At 38.4% G+C, this 15,381-nt stretch overlaps 2 protein-coding genes across 2 annotated transcripts; both read left to right on the top strand.

The window, feature by feature from the left end:
- The first annotated feature begins 2,214 nt into the window (after positions 1–2,214).
- On the top strand, positions 2,215–9,207 carry hyal2a (hyaluronidase 2a). The gene is made up of 4 exons (XM_039692773.2): positions 2,215–2,444; positions 3,317–4,274; positions 5,033–5,122; positions 6,689–9,207. The coding sequence occupies exons 2-4, from the start codon at positions 3,330–3,332 to the stop codon at positions 7,076–7,078; spliced, it is 1,425 nt and encodes a 474-aa protein (XP_039548707.2). The 5' UTR covers positions 2,215–2,444; positions 3,317–3,329; the 3' UTR covers positions 7,079–9,207.
- A 1,064-nt stretch (positions 9,208–10,271) lies between these two features.
- On the top strand, positions 10,272–14,176 carry hyal1 (hyaluronidase 1). Its single transcript, XM_039692772.2, has 4 exons — positions 10,272–10,362; positions 11,343–12,288; positions 12,367–12,456; positions 13,490–14,176. The coding sequence occupies exons 2-4, from the start codon at positions 11,368–11,370 to the stop codon at positions 13,847–13,849; spliced, it is 1,371 nt and encodes a 456-aa protein (XP_039548706.2). The 5' UTR covers positions 10,272–10,362; positions 11,343–11,367; the 3' UTR covers positions 13,850–14,176.
- Positions 14,177–15,381: the final 1,205 nt, after the last annotated feature.

Genomic DNA, 15,381 nt, shown 5'->3' with positions numbered 1-15,381 from the left:
TAATATAGAATTTTAATATCTTCCATTTATTGGTTATCAGCCATAAGAAGAAAAAAATGTTGTAATAATGAATTACTGGAATGTCGCTTTTGGTGCAACACGATGTTTTCGTCACACAACAGAAAGAGATTAAAAAATATATTTTTTTAATAAATTATAACATCTTTTCCTATCTATTTTGGACACTTTTTCCTTGGTTTGTGCACTGTAACCGGCGTTCTTCTCCCATATTTCGTTTATTTTGGCTGTGATCAGTGTGTGCCTGGCACCGGGAATGTGGGTGGGGTAAATGTGAAAGGTCAGAGGTTAAGCTGTGTCTAATGTTTCCTCGCTGCTTTGAAGTTCACCGCTGAGAGGCTTCCACTCCCGTTCATCAGCTCGTGCTCCATCGACATACGATAGATACCCTATCAGAGCCGGCCAGGCCCCGCACAGGCATGTTCATTGCAAACAGATGCAAGTCCCGATGTAAATGACTTCACTGGGAATGTTCGTCCCACCCATGTGAATGAAATCCAGGAAGCTGCGACAGGATGCCATGTCTGCGTACAATCCCTGACACCGATAAGAGAGAACAAACTGCTGGAGGGTGTAAGAGTGAATACGTGATGAGACATGTGAAGGTTACAGCGGCCCACTGGGCTTGTGTGTGTGTGTGTGTGTGTGTGAAGGTACTGTTAAACAGCCAGATCACATGCTATGCTATCACCCTAATAATGATTGAAATATGTATAGAGCTATTCCCCAGTGTCCGCTTGTTATGTGAAGATCTTATAAGCCTTTATCATTGGCCTCTGAAAAAGCTGCTGGTTGACCTTTGACCTGAAGGTTTGCTCTTATAGGAGTAGAGATGGAGAGATAATACAGGGGAACTGCTGCCGGACGCTCAAGGATGTGAGTTTGCCATTTTTGGGTGTGTGTGTCCAGTTCCTCTCGTATTGTTAAAGCTTCCTGGCACTGCCTAGTTGGAAGAAACTGTGATGTAAAACCCCGAGAACAGGGAGAAAAGGAACGGGCGGAGGAAGGAAGTGTCCCTCTCTCTTTCATGATCACACATGCACTGATAGACACACACACACACACACATGAGTCAGCAGAAGATCAGCGGAACAGGATCTCGGTTGGAGAAACCACTTGAATGAAGCCTAATGACGCTCTGATGTCATCCGTCATGTGAATCCTCAAACATCTGCAAAGTTTCAGGGAATCTATACGGTTACTATTTTAAAGACCAAACCAGGCAAAATATAGGTGATAATTGATAAATAAAACCTAATATTATGCGATGGATGAGAAATTTAAATAATTTTATATTATTACATAACAGCATGCTTTCTCAAATTATAGATCCAGATTCATACCATGGTGTTCATCTAAGGTTCTTCAAAAGCATATTTTAGTGTCAGGGGTGTCAGTATCGTGTTCAAAAACATGGTAATTTTATGGCTTTTTGCAAGTCAGTCTTTACAAATGTGTGTGTCTGTGTGTGTGTGTAATGTGATCAGTGAGCATATACTGTTTCTTTTAATTTTCTTATTTTCTTTTTTATTAATTAATTCTTATACATATATATATATATATATATATATATAAATATATATATATGGTGTAAACACACATACACACACAGACATGTTATTAGTGAGCATGTTCTGCTTCTTTTTTATTTACATTTTCATTTCTTTTAATGTATTTATTTATTTATTTAATAATTTATATATATATATATATATGAAGAGTTCAGATGCAAAAGCCTCTAAGTGCCATTTGAAATTTTCTTCTAAAATGATCATTTTATTAAGCTTGTATATTTAAGTTTAGTAATTTCACTTAAATGGCAATGAAGATGACCTATTAATTGTTATTTAAGTGAAATCACTGAACTTAAATATACAAGCTTGATAAAAATGGTCATTTTAGACGAAAATTTAAAATGGCATTTAGAGGCTTTTGCATCTGAACTCTTCATATATATATATATATATATATATTACACACACACATTGCTGTGATCAAGGAGCATGTTAAGTTTAATTTAATTTTGTTTATTTAATTTAATAATAAAAAAATGATTTATTGATTTATTATTTATTCAATAAAAAAAACGTTATTTTGGACCTGAATTGCACACGTTGTTCTCTATAAAATTGATTTGCATAAAGGAAACACGCCCCAGTGAGCTTGTCATAAGCCACGCCCATGCAACGAATCAATGAAACTTCTGAAAGTGGCGCTTTGAAGTTGTTGCGCTGCCGCAAAGATAAACGCTTCTCTCTGATGAAGAATATGACAAGATTCTCATGAGACTTCACGCGACATTACATCTGAAGCCTTTATGAACACCGGAACATTCGCGAAAGTCTCTCTGAGGCAACAGCAATGATTTACATCGCAAACACTGGATGAGTTGTATCTGGGAATGACTGTTATTTTTAATATCAAAGGTGAGTTATATTTCCATGAAAAAGTTGATTTGGATTCATGTTTGTTGCTCTATGATTGATGTGAACAGGCTGGTATTGGGATTTGATTGTATAAAACACTTTTTACTCTCACAAAATTACATGTACCATGGTAATACTACGAAATTCTTCGATACATGAATTATCTACAATACTACAATAATACAATACCTTAGAAGAAAACAATTGAAATTATAGAGTTTATTATCGACATAGATTATGCCTAAAGATGTACAGTGTAAGATTAATGTGGAGAACAGAAAAAAAAATAGCTTTGGAAATATTTGATGAGAAATAGAGTTATTGAGATCTCTGATTTTGGATTGCAGATTAAAAGTAAAGATTGTATCTTGACCAACCTAAGCACTGTCTGAGACTTACTTTCATTTAATCTCATTACCAGGATAAACAAATTAGATATTAAGATATTTTGTATGGGTCAGTAAAATCAATATATATATATCATCATGTGAATTGTGTGATTGTGTTACAATAAAGTAACATTTCCTGCATAACTTTGATTAGTTCAAATAAATGTGTTTATGTATTTGCTAAATTATTACAATTATATGTTTACAAAAAAATAACATGGATATCTAATATGAAAATTGTATATTTAATTTGAACAGTGGGAATAGCAGTAACAGTTGCATTTTTATTATTACACAATTGTATAATAATAACCACCTTTATTTTAAATGAGAACTCATTTGAAAGTCATACAATCATTGATTTATAACAAATAAAAAGTGATGTTTTCTTGTTTCCCCGCTTTGAATGAACAATGATATCAGAAAATATTTAGTAATTTCTGATCATAATGAACTGTAATGAGGAATGTGACTTCATTTCAGGCCCTTATTGTGAATGACTGAAGTCATCATGGCTTACTGGATCCAACTAAATTGGAGAATCTGGTTGTTGGTTCCACTGGCTCTGGGTCATCTTGCTCTTGCCGGAGAGCCGAAGCCCACCAGATGGCCTCTTTACACTCAGAAGCCGCTGGTTCTGGTCTGGAACGCCCCAACTGAAGACTGCAGGCCTCGACACAAAGTCCATTTCCAGCTGGACCAGTTTCAGATCGTGGCGTCTCCCAATCAGGGCTTCACCAAGCAGAACCTCACCATCTTCTACAAAGAGCGCCTGGGCTTGTATCCACACTTTGAGCACGGCATCCCCGTCAATGGTGGACTGCCTCAGAGTGCCAGCCTCACGGACCACCGGGAGCAGATGCCAGAGGGGATTGAGAAGTACATCCGTGACCCGTTCGCGCGAGGCCTGGCCGTCATCGACTGGGAGGAATGGCGTCCGCTGTGGAATCGCAATTGGGAGGCCAAAGCCATATACAAGACCGAGTCGCAGCGCTTGGTGGCCCTGAAAAACCCGAACTGGACTCCTTCCCAGGTAAAAAAAGTGGCCCAGCAGGAGTTCGAGATGTCCAGCCGCAAATTCATGCTAGAGACGTTGCGTCTGGCCAAAAGCTTGCGTCCCAACCAGCTGTGGGGCTTCTACCTCTTTCCTGACTGTTACAACCACGACTATCGCAACAGCCTGGAGAACTACACGGGCCGCTGCCCGGATGTGGAGGTGGTCCGGAACGACAAGCTGGAATGGCTGTGGACTGAAAGCACAGCCCTGTTTCCTTCAGTATACATGGGCTCTGTGTTGCGTTCAACATCCTTTGGTCGCCAGTTTGTCCGAAACCGGGTGAAAGAGGGAATGAGATTGGCATCGGTGGGGGAGGGACTGGCACGTCCTGTTTTTGTCTACAGCCGCCCTACGTATGCCAACGAGCTGGAGTTGCTGACAGAGGTGAGTTTGTTGAAAGCAGAAACATCATTTCAGCTTATTGCCTGATTGACCTTTTGCCGACTGAGGCAAGTGTTACAGAATATCCCATAGGTATACCAGTCTAAAGGGATTAATTTTTGATACGTTTTATCTCACCTCAAGGGCATCCAAGATGTAGGTGTCTTTGTTTCCACAGTAGTTTCAATTTTGATTTTTTTAGGTCAAACCGTTCTTGTCTGTCAGTCATATAATGGAGGTCTATGGTCACCACCTCAAAGAGCATGCACAGAGAAGTCCAAATTAAACATGATTTAATGACTCGTAAATGTAAGTACACATTGATGGCCTAAGACACGAAACGAGCGGTTTGAGTGAGAAAACGAACAGTATTTATATCGTTTTTACCTCTTTAGCCACGTCCAAATGATCTGAGGGCGCGGGCGCTTTAAATGTCTGTTAAGAGAATAATGTTAAAAATCTCTTGCATCTCAATGATCGCAATACATTCACAGGAACTAGTTTCCAAAATGCAGAACCACCCCTGTAACCGTACTTTCTGCTCTTTATCTCTGTGTGTGTGTGTGTGTGTGTTTATGTGCAGTGCACAGGAAGGGAGCTGGTCATGTTTTTAGTGCCACCACCCATCATACCATTCCAGCTAATTTCCTAGATTGTTTCAAATATGCTGTTTCAAAACTGCATTCATTCGTTATTTGTGGCCTCAACTCTCAGCAATGTCCAAGATCCAGTGACTGATTCCCTTGTGTGTGTTTGTGCAGACTGATTTGGTGTCCACCATTGGAGAAAGTGTGGCCCTGGGAGCAGCTGGGATCGTATTTTGGGGCGATTCCACTTATGCCAGCAGCAACGTAAGCAATCACACATCACATTGTATATTATTTTAATAATTAATAGTACTCGTTAAGGGGTTTCTAATGATAATAATCAGGGAAGCAGGAGGCAGGAACCGTTCAACGTAACTTTAATCACAAAATAAACATAAACAACAAAATGTAAGTAGGTGACGGGCCCTTATGGACGACTGCCGCATAAACTAAAAAAACAGGTCTGGTCCTCTCTCATCCTTCACTTTCATTCTTTCTCTTTTTATCCTTCCGGAGCTCCTCCATGGGACTCGAGACACTCTGGTCCCACGGCTCTCGGCCGTGCCCTGCTTGCTGCTTATTTTGTTAATGGTGCTTTTGTTGTTCATAATTGCATTATATGTCATATTTGTTATGCAACTGTATATGGCAAATGTGTACACAATCTACTGCATGCCTTCTGTCGTCTATACTTTTTAGCAAGTAAAAGGCCTTTGAGTATTTATAAACATCCACCTTCAGCTTGTGTCTTTTTGCTGTAAAATCTTTACTGATTTTTATAAAGTAAACGTGTGTTCAAATGTGAGTTTCAAATATGATCCATCATGCATTTGAGGAATGTTTATGTTCATGTCTCAATCGTTATTGTAATGCTTTGCATTATGTTTTGCTCTCCTTAATAAAACTACAACTTTGATCATAAAACTAAGCATTTAAATATCATTTTACTAAGAAATGTTTTTGTGAGATATGGAGTGAAGTCTAAAATTTTAAAAAGTCTGTTTACTGTTTAGATTTCATTGATTTACATTACAAGCTATTATAGGGCTGTCAAACGATTAATCGGATTCAAAATAAAAGTTTGTGTTTACATAATATATTTGGGTGCATTTTGTATAATTATTTTATATAAATACACACACATGCTTGTATACATTTAAGAAATATTTTCATGTATATAGATTTATACATAATTTATATTATATATGAATGTAAATATTTTATATATATAAATAGTATTTTTTTCTTAAATATACATGCATGTGTGTATATATATATATATATATATATACACAAAATAATTATACACAGTGCACCCACATATATTATGTAAACACAAACTTTTATTTTGGATGCGATTAATCGCAATTAATCTTTGCACAGCCCTAAGCTATTACAATTTCATCCTACTTTTTGACTGTATAAATAACATCTTCCCAGAATTGCATATGTTTGTTTTTTGAGCTCCATATTCTCATGTCATACTATATATCAAATAGGATACAAAACATAAAACACATATGCAGACTTTTTTGTTTTTGTTTTAAGATTTCTGACTTATGTCAAGTTTACATGGTTAGGATTGGTGATTTCAACTTTGGCACATAAGTTGCCCTTTGTTGTTTTTGCCACACAGTCATAAATTATTTATTTGTAGACAAACTAATCACTGCATAGCAACACTAAAATGCCTACAACACCTTAGCAACGTCCTGGAAACCACCCACAACACCTTAGAAACACATTAAAGTGTCAGCAACACCCTGCCAACCACATACAGGAGCAACATGGCAATTTTTGTACTTGACATAATTTCTTTCTCTTTTTCAGGCCAGTTGTTCCAGTTTAAACCAGTTCTTGCGGGGTCCACTGGGCCGATACCTCCTCAACGTCTCCACAGCAGCCGAGCAGTGCAGTCGGCTCTTGTGTAGTTTCCACGGCCGGTGTCTGCGCAGACATCAGGACACAGACACGTATCTCCATCTTGACCCACAGACACACACAATAGTTGGCCAGGGCAGTGAACTGCACGTGGAGGGAGAAGTGAACGTGGAAGAGCGGCGGCGGATGAGGGAGGACTTTCAGTGCCAGTGTTATAGTGGGTATCAGGGTGATGGATGTGACCTCGAAGACCCTCTTCAGCAGCGGGGACACGGGCGTGCACTAAAAGCATTATGGATTTACCTTCTCAGTCCATTGCTGCTTCATTTACTGACCTGAACACACCTCAACTGACACCCGTTTTCATGCTCATGAAATGTTTGTGTCTCCGAATGCTGTTCTGAAAAGGTCCCTCGCTTCCATGAAGTCATGTGGGTGAGCTTGAAATTGAAATTTATAAGTATAAACACAGGAAATTCACAAGTTCCTTGGAGTTTAAATAAGCACTTTTGTTTGTTGTCACACATTACTCGCACACCCTTTGCACCAGATGTAGGATATTGTGCAACAGGAAAATCTCATGAAAATATGACCATCTGAAGACGTTTTATTTGAAACTCAGATAGTTTAGTCTTTATTTGAGTCACCGGTCATCAAACAATTTGAATAGGTGGACATCTGGCTTTATTCATCCGAGTGTGGATTTAAGACGTGACTATAAAGATGCTGGTTATCTAACACTACAATGTAGTGTGCAAACATCAAATGTATTTACACAAATTGGCTACTCAAGTATGATTTGAATAGGTGGAACTAGTGGATTTGAGCAAGCTTTAAAGGAGTAGTTCACTAGTCAAGATGTCCACGTCTTTCTTTCTTCAGTCGAAAAGAAATTAAGGTTTTTGGTGAAAATGTTCCAGGATTTTTCTCCATATAATGGACTTCAATGGGGTCCAAACGATTCAAGGTCCAAATGAGAGTTTCAGTGCTGCTTCAAATGGCTTTAAACGACACCAGACGATGAATAAGGGTCTTATCTAGCGAAACGATCGCTCATTTAAAAAATAAATAAAAAGGTTTAAGTTTTATAAGCTCAAATGCTCGCCTTGCTCTGTTCTGTAATGAGCGTTCGTGACTCTCTTGTTCAAACTCGTTCATCAAAATGAATGAATCATTTTTCGAGTCATGACTCGAACGGTCCTAGATTCGTCATCTGGTGTTGTTTAACCCCCTTTGAAGCTGCACTGAAACTCTCTTTTGGACCTTGAACCGTTTGGTTCCCAATGAAGTCCATTATATGGAGAAAAATCCTGGAATGTTTTCATCAAAAACCTTAATTTCTTTTCGACTGAAGAAAGAAAGACGTGGACATCTTGGATGAACTACTCCTTTAAATGGACAGTTCATCCTAAAATGAAAATTCTGTCTATTTATTCAATATTAAAGAGGCCATTTGATGCTTTTTAATGTTTTCCCTTTCCTTTAGTGTGTAATGTATCTGTTCAAGTTCATAATCTCCCACAAAAAGGATTTATTCTAACAGAGAACATTGCTCCAGACCGGCCTAAAATCCCTCGATCTATGTTTCGATATTGCTTCTGCAAACATCTCGCAATTTGAAATATCATACCCGCCCAAAGACAACTACAGCCCATGACCTTTGTCTAATTGTCTGATTGTTTTTTGCTTCAAAATCAAAGTTTGTAGTGTTGTCATGGCTTATAACACTTTAACGTAGACTTAAAAAAAAATCTATGGGTAAACTGAATGGAAAAAAATACTTCCTTTAACCTGAAAAAGGGGGTGGATACGTGAAATTATCATTTTTTGAACATTAAAAACCTTTTAAAATAGCATCACATGGCCTCTTTAAATTCTTTTATATTTTATTTTTACTGAATGACTTTAGAAGGCTTGAAATATAGTGCATGAGTTGTGTGAACCACTTATAATAATCATTAATATGAGACTACTAGTGCTGGAAATGTGGACACATATGCTGGCTGACCTGAGTTTAAATCTGGCTCGTATGTCATTTCCTCATCACAACCCTGTTTCCTGTCCTGTCCTAATAAAAACCCTTAAAATAAATAAAGAAGTTACTTAAGAACTGAGTTATTTATATCCTGTTATTTAAAAAAATATTTTGCAACTTGGTGGAGAACATCCTCTTTATTTTGACAGTTTCATGAACTCATTTAACTGTTGCCGAATCAGCTTTTATGAACACTTTTTGCTTCGGTCAGCATCTCCGTCAGTGTTGTAGAGGTGATTGTTATGGTAATGAGAGTTATGTGACCGCTGTCAAGTCATATATGAAAAAGGCACTGTGGACTGTGTGAGAAGCATTTGCATTACATCTTTGAACTGTGGCATTATTACGAATACGAATTAGATTTTCTGAAATTAACAGTATTATATTTGATCAAAATGATTTCTGCTTTTGATTAAAGAAATGTGACTGGTAACATTGTGCATTCATTTTAAAGTGTGTTCTTTTCACGGTTATCTCTGCGTCAACAATTCACAGTCAGTGACCATTCAGTGTTTCTCAGTTAGTGGAACTTTTACTGAGTAAAAGAACTAAAAGAGGAAACATGTATGAGACTCCAACCCTTGGATCCCGAGGAGTCGGACCAGCTTAAATTACAGGGTTTACAAACCACAAAGTTATATTTGTTGCATTTAACTCTGTGAACGTTTCCTCAGAATAGATATTACCAGTAAGAAGCCATATACAATATATGGCATGTTTGTTAGTCTTTAATCACTCAAGAAATGACTTCAGTAGTTCAGCTTTGCATGCAGCTGGTGTGTTTTATGTATTACCCACAAATTGGTGCCTCATTGTTAATTTTAGCCCTTGGCATAAGAAGGGTGTTTTGTTTCTGAGTATTAGGATCACAGATTTTAAAAATGCTTCCTTGTTTTTGAGATTTTAAGTCTTGATCTTGAAATGCTGTGAGTCACATGACCATAACGTCACACCAAAAATAACACAGCAGATCGTGCAGTTATATATTCAATATATAGCTACCAATTTGACACTTCAAAAAGTTCATAAAGAGAAACTAATCCACTTGAATTGAGCAGTTCAGCCAAAAATTTATGAAGAGACATGATCACCTTTTTGCTAAATTAAATCTGCTCGATACTCGAGAACAACCTCCTCATTGCATGAGCTCAAAGAGCGTCCGTTTACCACAACTGATGTGTTGATGCATGTTTTGTTATATGTAAATAAAAGCCTAAATTTAATTTGTGCTTCATATAAAGCGTCATATATCTCTTCAGATAATTTAGACTAAACCACTCAGTTTTATCTCTTTACGAACTTGTTGAAGCATCAAAGCTATAGTTGCATAGCTGTCAATGGAGGGAGAAATCTCTCAGATATCATCAAAGAGATCTTAATTTTTGTTCCGAAGACGAAGGAGGGTGATTAGTAAGTAATTAATAATAACAGAATTTTCATTTACAGGTGAACTGTCCCTTTAAGGCTGCCGGTGTGAACGCTCCTCCTTAGACCACGCCCTCTTTTCCCATTTGGAGAGTTTAAAGTCACGGGTGAAGCTGTAAACATTTGATATTTCGTGAGTGATTCATAACGTTTTACTGAATAAGTAAGTACGATATATGTCTAGCTGATATGATTGCGTACATTTATTCTCATTGAACGTCAAAATGTACATTCTCTGTGTTTGACGGTTTTCTTGCGTAAAGTCATGGTTCCTCTTTTTAGTTCTCTTCCAGAAAAATGAACAACAAAATATGTCACCGCTATTCTTCTAATTAACACAAACGTCTAAACACTGCTTGTCAGATCTTTCCAATTTAATAGGTGTTTTCAACTTAAGTTATGTGTAATGTGTATATTAGTTACCATGCTAACCAACACCTACGGTTTTTTTGTTGTTTTTTTTTGGACGTGATGGTTTCAAAAGTACTGATGGCAGTACTTCATGTAAATATTAAAATTCGTAACAAGATGGTGGTAAAATAGTAATTTTTGGTGTTTTTGTAAGGATATTTAGGATGATAAAAGTATTTATATATTCTTCTTTTTGTTTTTTTTGTTTTTATTAAAGTCTTGCTTTTTTATTTGGACCCGGAGCTTTTGATACATAATATACAAATATATATAATCATATAATGCATATTATCTTTACTGTACCATAATATTAACACAAATGTAATATTCATATATCACAGTATTACCATATAATGTGGCAAAGATTTAAAGAATAATGATAATACATTATTTATTTTGTATGTAATAGTCATAGAACCATTTCAGGCACGTATCTGCCTCAGTTTCCCATTGAAAATCATGTACAATTATAAAGTCACGTTTCAGGGGAAAGGTCCACACACGCACACACACACACTTAATGTAGTGTTTCCTGGAGTGGATGATTATTATGGATAATGAGTTGTTCAGGATAAAGTATACCTTTGTTCAAAAAAATTGCCTCTCATCATTGAAATTACCTTTTGAAATTAGACTGTAGCTCGGCTTCATTTACATTTAAATTGCCTCGGCTCATGTAACATCAGGTGTGTGGAGCTGGATGCTAAATGTTGCACGTTCCTGTCATTGCAGGTCCAACGTGTCACCTTCTCCAGGGATGGACGAGCTTAGACGTGGAACATGTCCTCTGCTGGTGTTCAGCATCTGTTTTGCGTCTGTTCTCGGCCGTCCCCTGATCTCATCCCCTCGCCTCACTCGCCTCCCGTTTTTTTCCGTGTGGAACGCGCCGACGGAGCGCTGCATGTCTCAATTTGGGGTCGAGCTGGACTTAAGCGTCTTTGACATCGTGCACAACCGCGACCAGGCCTTCATGGGCGACAACATCACTATTTTCTACTCTGATAAGTTGGGAGAGTATCCTTACTATGGCCATGGCAGTGAACCGGTGTATGGAGGTGTTCCTCAGAACTCCAGCCTGGACCAGCACCTTCGGAAGGCCGACGACGACCTGTGGATAGACATCCCAGATCGTGGCTTTCACGGGCTGGCCGTCGTCGACTGGGAAAAGTGGAGGCCGCTGTGGGAACGTAACTGGGACACTAAAGAAGTGTACTGGAAGGGGTCTAGGACTTTAGTGAAAGCCAAACATCCTAGCTGGAATCCGGAGCAGATAGAAACGGAAGCTGTGCGTGAATTCGAGGAAGCTTCACGGGCCTTCATGGAGGAGACTTTAAAGCTGGCCCACAAAGAGCGTCCTGGAGGATTATGGGGGTTTTATGGCTTCCCTGGCTGCTATAATTATCAGTACAAGAAGAACGGGACGTACACAGGTGAGTGTCCTGCTCAGGAGATCAAGAGGAATGATAAACTGGCCTGGCTGTGGAACGCCAGCTCGGCCCTGTACCCTGATATCTATCTGGATCTGGGGCTCCGGGGCCGGGATCGGGATATCTTGCTGTACAGCCGGCATCGGATCCTGGAGGCCCTGAGAGTGAGGGAACAGATCTCCCATCACCCACCACCTGTCTTCCCCTACGCCAGGATCGCCTACACTTACTCCATGGCGTTTCTCTCACAGGTCAGCTCAGATAAAATTGATCTATGAATAAAAATGAATACAGAATTGATCAAAAATGTGGTTTATATGTGTTTTCAGGAGGACTTGGTGCACACTATTGGAGAGAGCGTTGCTCTAGGAGCTTCTGGTATCGTGCTATGGGGCGATGGAAACTACTCCAAAACGAAGGTCAGCTTCTGCATCATGTGTGCTGAAGGAAATCCTTGGTTCTTAAGGGATAGTTCACTTTGAAATGAATTTTTGATATGTTTTATCTCACCTCAAGGGCATCCAAGATGTAGGTGGCTTTGTTTCCACAGTATTTTCAATTTTGATATTTTTAGGTCAAACCGTTCTTGTCTGTCAGTCATATAATGGAGGTCTATGGTCACCACCTCAAAGAGCATGCACAGAGAAGTCCAAATTAAACATGATTTAATGACTCGTAAACGTAAGTACACATTGATGGCCTAAGACACGAAACGAGCGGTTTGAGTGAGAAAACGAACGGTATTTATATCGTTTTTACCTCTTGTAACCACAGCCACGTCCAAGTGATCTGAAGGCGCTGGCGGAAGTGATCTCTTGTCAAGAAGTAATTTACAGTATCCGAATGCACTTGTATTTTCAGCAGTCAAACATGAAATACTTTTGGGAAATTGAACATCCTATGTTGTAAAATTCAATAAAATTCAGTCATGTGCACAAATATAAAATATACAGTATACAATAAAAACAATACAATCCATATACTGTGCAGAAGAGGCAGAAAACCCAAAAGGGCTCACTTAAAGCCTCCACTGAATCAACAAAGGAAAAAAGAAACTAAAATGGACGAGTTAAGTGACAATGAACCTGTGAACTTTACTTTAAAATATGTCTCAAATTTCTCTAGAATATATATTGAAAAACAAAATCCAGACCTAAGATACGGGTTTATGTTACAAATTCATCTAATTAAAAAATAGTGCTATTTGTTGGGTTAGGTTAAATAGGTCTGTAAAACATACAGCTCATAGCCACAGTACACTCTCAAAAATAAGGTTTCCTAAAAGAGGTTTCACAGCGATGCCTTAGAAGGTTCCCAAAATAAAATTTTAATAATCTGAAGAACCTTTTTGTACTTGCATTTGAAATGTATAAAAGAGTGTATAAACTCACATACATGCACACGTAAACATAACCAATGATCACATCCTCTCCATATTATCCCTCTGTGCAGAACGCCTGTGTAGCGGTGCGGGAGTACCTGGACAACACTCTTGGCCGCTACATCGTGAACGTGACTGAGGCGGCGTTTCTCTGCAGCAGGACCGTGTGCTCGTCCCGGGGCCGGTGTGTCAGACGGGACCCGAGCGCCACGGCCTTCCTGCATCTGGACCCAGCCTCGTGGTCCATCGTTCGCCGGGCCGAGCTGCCTGGGCCAGTGACGGCGGGTCCGTCTTATGTAGCTCACAGGAGGCTGAGGACGGCTGGAGATCAAACCAGAGGATTCACATACACTTTCAGGTGCCAGTGTTTCCCAGGCTGGGGTGGAGAACGATGTCAGAAACCGGTGCCTGTAGTTGAGACTTTTACATAACAGAAATTAGACTAGAAGACTCAGGGTGGGTCACCTGAAGTTTGCTGGGTGAACAAAGACAACCCATCACCCCTCTGCACTTGATTTTTCACGATGACGGTCACAGATGTACGTGATGAAGTGTATGCCAAATGACTGTGCTTTTACTTGCTAGCTACTGTAAATGTTATAAAACAAGAGTTTATTTTGAGTGTTTGTTGGTTGAATGTTTACCACAATCATATGGAAAAGCCTGAGAATGCAAATGTCTATTATTCATATTCAATCTTAAACAGCTTCACAAATCAAATAAATTATTAAGATCTATATGGAATAAACTATTTTGACAAAATGTCACGTACATTTTTTTTTCTTGTTTTCTTTTACGATTGCATATTTTATATGGTTTATTTCCTAAAGTATGTTGTATAAATAGTATGCACGCAAATGTAATTTAAAATATACAAAAAAGCCATCACCTGACTGCTGAGTTTTAAATACTAGACTTGAGTTTCCTGAAGGAAATACCAGTGTTTTTTAAGACAGAAGTGTTAAATTTAGGTTTTATTTGTTGTCTGTAGTTGTTGACTCAGTTATATGCACAAGAAATGGCGCTTTGGTGCTCTTTACACTTGGTGAGCATCTTCTTTTAGATCAGCTGTGCTTGACACCATCATTTTAGTGTTAAAGCGGCTATAGATGGTTAAATGCATGCAATAAAAGAAGACAAATCACAATTTAAGATGCAAATAATTTAAGATGCAAAAAATATCACAGTTTAGCAAACATTATAACAACATTGTTGTTGGTTAGATTTGAAAACCGAACTTAATAATGCAAATCAATGAAACCCATTAAATCAAAATAAAGTTTTGTGGCTTGTCCATGTCAAATATATGCATTTAAAATAAACAAAGTCAACTTTTGCCAGATGTATGCATTTAAAATGAACAGTCTTTGTTTTCTGGGAAAACAAACATTGCAAACTCAACTTGAACTCAAGCACATGTGTGAATTTGGTCCAGTTAAACGCTCTCTAATTCGTGCATGCTCCGCCCCCTAATAGGCAGCCTTCTCTGATCTGACCAGCCAATCATAGTTTAGGCTGTGATGAAGCTAAAAGGCTATTGGCTATAAGGCCTTTGATGGATCCGGAACAAACTACATCAGCAAAGGAAAGAGAACTAATTGCAGAAAACAGGAATAATAGTAAAATAACACAATTTTGGAGGAATTTAAATACATTGCAGCCCTGCAAGCTTGATATGAAGGTAAGATTGCGGTTTTGTTGGACGTGCTTGTCCACAATGTCACTAAAAGAGAAGAGCAACACACTGTGTGGAAGCATAGCATATACTCTAGGGCCACTAGAGGACAGTAGAAGCACACTGTCAAGTGTACTGCGAGCTGTGTGGTTAAAAAAAATCCCTTTCAAAACACTTCAAATGAAGACAACAAGCATGAAAGACTTCTTTAATTCTAATTGGATGGGCAAGAAACACTCAGTTAACTCAGTAAAACTTACAGCATGAATCACGATAAATGTATAGCTG

The sequence above is a fragment of the Pimephales promelas genome, chromosome 8 (assembly GCF_988280905.1).
Source record: "Pimephales promelas chromosome 8, fPimPro1.hap1.1, whole genome shotgun sequence".
Classification (NCBI taxonomy): domain Eukaryota; kingdom Metazoa; phylum Chordata; class Actinopteri; order Cypriniformes; family Leuciscidae; genus Pimephales; species Pimephales promelas.
The sequence above is the reverse complement of the archived record's forward strand: the minus strand, read 5'-3'. Positions and strand labels throughout refer to the sequence as shown.